Below are 7,770 nucleotides of genomic sequence, written 5' to 3' on the forward strand. Positions count from 1 at the left end.
TGACGCAAAATTTTGGCGTTTGTCTATTGTGTGAGTGAATTTAGGGATGCCATGTTAGCCAAAACATTTTACCCATTTATTTTAAGAAAAACATAGATCGGCAGATGTTACTTGGGAATGTAGACAGAATTATTCCGTGCCATTTTAAAAGGATGAAAGGTGAATGCGTTGAGGTAGGCGCGAAATTTTCAATGTTCAAATTTTCTTACATTGTTTGCAAGTCAGTGTGTCAGGGTATGTACATACATAATGTTGATCAAAAATGATTCACGCAGTTACAAATTACGAATCTGGTGTACATTATAATCATAATCTTATGCATCATCAATATATTATTATTATCTCTGATAGATTTTTTTTAACATACAACCTGACACTGACTTGCAATCAATGTAAGAAAATTTGAATTTCGCAGTTCCACATTTTTGGGAAGGATCAAATTTGCCTATGAAAATATATCCCATTAAAACACAATTATTATGATAAATTATTTTATTTCCATATGCGTAATAAATAACTAAAAAGTCCTAAAATTATTATTAATTTCCCATATTTCGAGTAATTTTCCCACGTAAATAACTGAGAACACTGATCTTTGACGTATTATTTTTTCGAGTGAATGACGTTTGATTTCAATTAATTTCAATATTTTAATGTCGGGAAATAAGTGATTGGATTATTATTTTGCCTGTGAAATGTGATTCCTTAATTTTTGTTTGTTCGAACAGAACGGTTTTTACACAATTTCATCACACAAGACATGTCGTATTCGTGTTGTTTTTTCGCTGCTTAAATGTGTCAACTGTGTGAAGTTTGCACTCGAAGTGGTGTATCAGGGTGTGAATGTGTGCGTGCCGGCCTGTACGTACAGGCAAGCTGGTGTATCCTAATGTCACAGTATTTTGTTGATGAGAATCCGTCCGACTTTTTTTATAGGTCCATGACTTCGATCATAGAATTATAATCATACTAAAACGCACGCCAGCGTCCTGACGGGCGAGCGCGTGACACTCGACTGAGTCGACTGATATAATACCCGCCGGCGGGGCGCTTCGCTGTAGGTAATTATCGGATGTACCGCGCGGAGTGAGCCAGGCAGTGGGTAGACACTTCTCATACAAAAACTAGTCTCTATATGTAGCAATTGATATACAACCTTATCCCTTAAGCAATAAAGTGCATTTTGGATTGATTTCACTATAGCAGGGGAACCCGCGGATCAATACCACCATACTAAAAATAATTGTTAGTGTCCTTATGTTGGTAGTATTGTTAGTTTGACAAATGAAAAAAAATGTCTGTCAATTGAGTTTGAGTTTTTAACCGGCGAATTGATTCGTGTGAAGTTATTTTCTCAGATTTGGTGCAATATTACTGTAAATAAACTTTTCTGTCGTTTACGTTGAGTTGATTAAGTTCCTCCGTATCGGGCGTGATAAAGTTTGCTGTTCAGTGTTATGTTTTTTGTGAGATAGAGACTCTTTTAAATAAGCTGTGTTTCAACTTCTACAGAAGTTTAAACTCTTACTTTTCTGTTTAATGGGTATGTTATCTACTTACTTGAAATATTAGATCTATTACAAATCTATTATTCATTAAAAACAACCCTATGTGATGAAAATGTAAATGTACTTTCAAAACTGGTAAATGCATGAACCAGGGCATTGACACTGGTTGGAGAGAAATTATAGGCTTTGTTTAATTAATACCTATTTCATTTTAGGCTTCTACTGATGATGGAGAGTAGAAACAAAAAGAAGTGCGTTATTTGTAATAAGAGGCGAAGTCGTGGTGGATCACCCTTACTTTTGAGTAGGTTTCCTCTGGATTCTGACCGGTAAGTTTCTAATAACACTCATTTATTACAAGATAATTTTACTGATTGTGTAAACTTAAAGGCTGGGATTACTATTTTTAATCATACAGTAAATAACCATAACCAATTTTTAATTTCAGTATTTTGTTTCGTACTCTGTAAATGAATTGCATAACAATAGTAAAAGAAATTAGTTGATGAATAAATTTCAGTTTGTTATTCTTTTTCTTTTCTAATAGGTATTTCTTATTTCAGTTGTCGAATGTGGGTTAAAAATGCTGGCATAGAAGACTTAGCATATGTACCTATTGAAAAGTTACACCAACTGAAGTTTGTTTGTGGTGGGCACTTCACTCCTGAATCCTTCAATGCCAAAGGAACTCGGCTGAAGAACTCAGCTATTCCAACACTGGAATTGAGCAATCCCATCTTGCCAGATGAAGTTTTGACAGAGTTTCCTCTTCATGTAAAAGACTCCAATAAAGAAAACCTCAAGACAGGTATGATGATGACTTCAATTATTTTTTTAAAATTTAATTTACTATCTATCAATTTTTCTGAATTATTTAGATGTCTTAATTAATTTTCTTTGGTTTCCAAAACAAACCAACCGAATGCAATTTAACAAGGTTCTTTCTTTGTAACCACAAACATGTGTTGTATGCTTATCAATAAATAATATATAATTTCAATTATTAATTATATCTATACTTTGTTACAGTTCTTTATGATCATTCATATTGCATTCCAAAGAAGTCAAATCCAGTTGAACGAGGTATGTTTATCTAAAATTATACTAATAATATAAAAAGGAAATATTTAATTGTTTGTTTGTATTTGATCGGCTCCGTAACTCGAAGCCAAGATAGCCTAAAGTGCGGGTTAGAACCCCACAGCTTGAATATTGTAGTAAACCCACTCGTAACACAATTTAGCTTAGAATGTGTGTTGAGTTAGAGGGACTTTAGTAATTTGTGTAATACAAATTCTTCAAAAAAAGTACCGGACCAATTTGAAAAATTTTAGGCAATCTACATTAATTAGCCAGGTCAGCTAGTTTAATAATATTTATAAGCTAGTAATTTTTAATGTGAGCAAGACATGTACTAGACTGATTGTACCCTAAAGTTGGGTAAGAACATGACATTTTATTACCCAATTCACATTTCATTATCTGCTTTCAGTTCCCCTTACAACTACAACCAAACAACTAAATTCAACATGTTTGGGAGCTGTGGATATACCAGATTCTGGTATTTCTGTGAAAACAACTTTTGAACCTCTTCCTTCTACTTCCAATGCACCAGAACATATGACCTATAAACCCATTACTCATGGTAAGTGTACAAACTAATTATTTACCTTCTAAAATATGCCTTCCCTCAAACTAAAGAATGCCACCCTGGATGCGTTCTGCAGTCTGCAGTCAGGTCAAAATGAACTTATATGTACAACATTCTAGGTTTCTGTACATTTTATATTAATGCGATTTGACCGTGCGGATACGAACAAAGAACGCAAAGCACACGTGACTGATTGCCTTATCACGACCACTTACAGATTGTCTTGATATACCCGCAGACCGCATCCAGAATGCAGAACATTAAAACCTCTAAATGCCTTTAATTTAATATTATGTCATTGTTATTGAAGGTGGGCCCACGCTTCATATTTTATGAGAAGAGCTATCATTATCCTGTCTTTGCATTTTTTTAAAACTTGATAATGATTGATTGATTTGGAAATAATTATGTTTCATAAAACAACAAAATAAAGGACATCATCCACGTTTCATATATTTTTGGTCCAAAATCAAAAGTGCCGGCCAACAAAAAAAAGTGCTGTATTCTGACAGAATACGTCTGCCTTAGCATTTGTTACTATGGCACCAAAGCCGTAGCTCCACTGTGCGTCGAGTATTTGAGATCTAAAAGTCATCGATTATTCATACATTTTTTGTTCAAAATCAAAAGTGTCGGCCAATAAAAAAAATAGTGCTGTGTTCTGACAGAATACGTCCGCCTTAGCATTTGTTACTATGGCACCAAAGCTGTAGCACCACTATGCGTCGAGTATTTGAGATCTAAAATTCATCGACGATTCATACATTTTTTGTTCAAAATCAAAAGTGTCGGCCAATAACAAAAAGTGCTGTCTTCTGACAGAATACGTCCGCCTTAGCATTTGTTACTATGGCACCAAAGCTGTAGCACCACTGTGCGTCGAGTATTTGAGATCTAAAATTCATCGACGATTCATACATTTTTTGTTCAAAATCAAAAATGTCGGCCAATAAAAAAAAAAGTGCTGTATTCTGACAGAATACGTCCGCCTTAGTATTTGTTACTATGACACCAAAGCTGTAGCACCACTGTGCATCGTAGTATCTGAGATCAAAGTCAGTCGTTTCATATATTTTTAGAGCTCAAATACTACGATGCACAGTGGTGCTACAGCTTTGGTGCCATAGTAATAAATGCTAAGGCGGACGTATTCTATCAGAATACAGCACTTTTATTTTTTGGCCGGCACTTTTGATTTTGGACCAAAATGGATGATGTCCTTTTAAACTAATTTGCATATTTATAATATTTCAGATGATAAAAACATTTGCCATCAAGATGCACAGGCAGAAATATTAGTCCACAGTTATAAAAGACCTAAGAAAAACATTGAAATGAAAGGTAAGATAAAACATACCTAATTTAAAAAACTAAGTAAAATTGCTGATTAATTAACCAATATTCAATTCAATTTGCTTTAATGTTGATTTTTTTTCCTAATGGAAATGTTTTTATTTTTTACAGACACTTCATCAACATTTACAATTAAAGAGAAGAGGCTTTGGCGACAGTTACAAAATGCAAAAAAAACAATAAGGAATATAGCGAAGTCAAGAGTGAATTTAGACAAGTTAGATTCGGAAGTGCTGACATCATTAGTAGAGGATGTAGTGCAGAATAACAAAAAAAAGTCACAAGGAAAAAGGTGGACTTTAGCCAACAAAATATATGCTTTGGTTATATTTAAACGGTCCCCTAAAGCATACCGCTATATGCAAAAGCTGTTTACGCTACCAAGCACTAAAACGCTCCAAAGGATTTAAAAAAATATACCAATGGAGCCTGGTATAAATAAAAATATAATTGATATGTTAGAGGCAAAAGCATCAAGTATGCCAAAGGAAAATAAATATTGCTCGTTAATATTTGACGAGATGGCGTTAAAGAAACGGATAATTTATAACGAAATTGCTGATAAAGTGGATGGCTACGTGGATTATGGAGAGGGCGAGAACATGGGACGAGAAAAGAAAATTGCAGACCATGCGTTAGTGTTTATGATACAGGGTGCTAAACATAAATACAAACAATATATTGCGCACTATTTTGTGGAAGGCACAATATCAACAGCAAAACTGGCAAAAATTATATCGGACATCATCAAAAAATTAAAAGAAATCGGATTTATGGTTCTAACAACAGTTTGTGATCAGGGATCTACAAATATAGGAGCTCTTAACATGTTAAAAAGAAACTGTGGACAAGGCATAGATAGCAACTTTTTCTCTGTAAATAATGACAAAATTTTTATAATCTATGACATCCCTCACTTGTTCAAATCATTACGAAACAATTTCTTTAAAAGTGGAAATATGTCTTTCGATGGAAAAATTGCACAATGGAGGCATTTGGTAGTTGCAGAAGAACACAACAGAATTTTTTTAAATTTTAAAAAACTGAATAGTACCATTGTAAATCCAACATTCAAAACTAAGATGAGGGTGAAGTATGCTGCGCATGCTCTGAGTAATACCGTGGCAGCTATTTTAAAAATGATGGCATGGAAAGAAGTTTCTGATTGCAATGATACAGCATTTGTGATTGAACAGTTAGATAAACTATTTGATTGTACAAATGGTCCATCATCTTTAAATGACGTAAAGAAAGGGATCCGGGAAAATGTTTCCACATCAAGTAATCACATTGAGTCTTGGACCTTTTATACTGATAAGTTAAAAACCATAAAATTTATAACAGCAGAAAACACGATACTAAAAAATGTTAAATGCGTAAAGGGATATCAAATATCTATCAAATCCTTAAACGATATTTGGGAAAAGTTAAAGAATGAAGGGTTTAAATATATGAACCTTAGACAGTTTAACCAAGACTCTCTGGAAAACTTATTTGGAATCATTAGGCAACACAGTGTAACCAATAGAAATCCCACTATCACGCACTTTACTGCAGCGCTTAAAACAAGCATGGTTACTGGGCTGAAAGTGCCTCATAGCAGAAGTGCTAATTGTGAAGCAGACAACAATAAACATATGCTGGAATATAAAGACATTTTAAAAACTAATTTAAAAACAACAGAAATAAAAATTAATGTTCAAGATTCCACAGACACTGAATTTTATCCTGTGTTGTCTATCCCGGACCCTGAAAACTTAGAACAGCCCATTGAAAATTTGTGTAGCCTTGAAAACCAACCAGTAGTATATGTAAGCGGGTATTTAGCTGCCAAACTATTACAGAAGAGTTCTTGTTTAATTTGTGAAGAGTGTTTGAGCGTGAAAACTCCTGTTGACAATGATTTGTATGCATATATAATATATCTCTTCGCGAATGGTGGCATGATAAAAAAAGTCTCGTTTATCCAACAATTCAATTATGTACCACCGTAAATGAAGCTAAACAATTTTATCATGACCATATTGCCGACCAGATATATATGGAAAATGTTGGAAAATTCATTTTCTTAATGTTGAGTACAAATTGTAATTTTAGTTGGTTTAAATGTCAACAACATAATAAAGAAATTTATGATAAGATGTTTAAAATATTAAGTTACCTTTTTCTAAGAAAAAGTTGTAAAATCATTAATGACAGCTTCATAAAAAGTGAAAACAATTTTGCTGACAAAAGTAAAAAAGCACAGCAACAAAGCATTGAAAAGTAATCTTGAGGCTGAGGTTCGATCAGCTGATAAGAAAATTAAAGATGTTTATAAATAAAAATCCTATTTTTTCTTAGAAAAAGTTGTGAAAATAAAAGTTTATAAAATTATCATTTCTGTACTTTGTTATAATTTTCAATAATTCCTCATGCCTACAACTGCTATGTCATGTTCAATACTTATTGTAATATACCTATTTTATTTCGAAATAAATAATTTACGTTACAAAACTTCGTTTTACTTACACATAGTATAAAATAAAAATAGTAATCATTAAAATATTGAAGGTTCCTATACTAGATATCGATATGCAATTACAACCCTAGCAAAGTATCGATAATCGATAAGTTATTACGAACGTCACTAATACTGTCAGAAAATAAGGCATTATGTTGGTAGCTCCGCCTGTAGTTTGTGCGGTTGGTAAAGATTTGCGGGTCGTTCTCTAAAATGCATATGTGTGCGTGAGCTCAAAAAATATCTATGGAGTGCCGTCTCTTACTCTTTTATGCTCTTTGGAGCCAGGCCTGCTAATGGTTAAATATTAACAGAATGTTAACTGATAGTTAAAAAATTTACTAAAAGTCAAGCTAACCATTGTTCGAAGAACATTTTTTTCTGATATTTAACCACTTGTCATTTGACATCTGTCAAATTTGACTATGGTTATTTTAACTACGAATCAAAAAACCGGGCCTTAGGATTAAGACCAAAGAATATATTTACTCGAGTGGCGACATCGGAAGTAAAGTGTATTTATTTATTTAAATTCCCATTGTGTCCCGTTCTAGTGGAAACAACGGGAATAAACCGTCCTATGGGCTCCGCCTCAAGCTGTTAACGCGATGTAAAAAAAAGATGTGTTGATGAGTGATGACAGTGACAGCTGACAGTTTCACGCCTGATTTTTGGTGTTTGTTGTTTGCTGTGGTTGTTTGTATTTTTAGAAATCCTATCTAAATTATTGCAAACAGTTTTTAGTTATTTAGTGG

The 7,770-nt window shown here is 33.4% G+C and overlaps 1 protein-coding gene across 1 annotated transcript; it reads left to right on the top strand.

The window, feature by feature from the left end:
* The first annotated feature begins 1,765 nt into the window (after positions 1–1,765).
* Positions 1,766–7,485, top strand: LOC135071398 (uncharacterized). The gene is made up of 7 exons (XM_063965189.1): positions 1,766–1,837; positions 2,072–2,316; positions 2,538–2,591; positions 3,001–3,153; positions 4,414–4,500; positions 4,624–4,766; positions 7,480–7,485. Exons 2-7 carry the CDS (start codon positions 2,079–2,081, stop codon positions 7,483–7,485), a joined length of 681 nt encoding a protein of 226 aa, XP_063821259.1. The 5' UTR covers positions 1,766–1,837; positions 2,072–2,078.
* The last annotated feature ends 285 nt before the right edge of the window (positions 7,486–7,770 follow it).

Source organism: Ostrinia nubilalis, chromosome 4, assembly GCF_963855985.1.
Source record: "Ostrinia nubilalis chromosome 4, ilOstNubi1.1, whole genome shotgun sequence".
NCBI lineage: Eukaryota > Metazoa > Arthropoda > Insecta > Lepidoptera > Crambidae > Ostrinia > Ostrinia nubilalis.

Excerpts from the sequence above, each read along its gene's own strand:
- LOC135071398 (XM_063965189.1), top strand. The coding sequence starts at position 2,079 with ATGTGGGTTAAAAATGCTGGCATAGAAGACTTAGCATATGTACCTATT. Across the intron at positions 2,317-2,537 it reads TAAAGAAAACCTCAAGACAG|TTCTTTATGATCATTCATAT; the intron begins GTATGATGATGA and ends ACTTTGTTACAG. Across the intron at positions 2,592-3,000 it reads GTCAAATCCAGTTGAACGAG|TTCCCCTTACAACTACAACC; the intron begins GTATGTTTATCT and ends ATCTGCTTTCAG.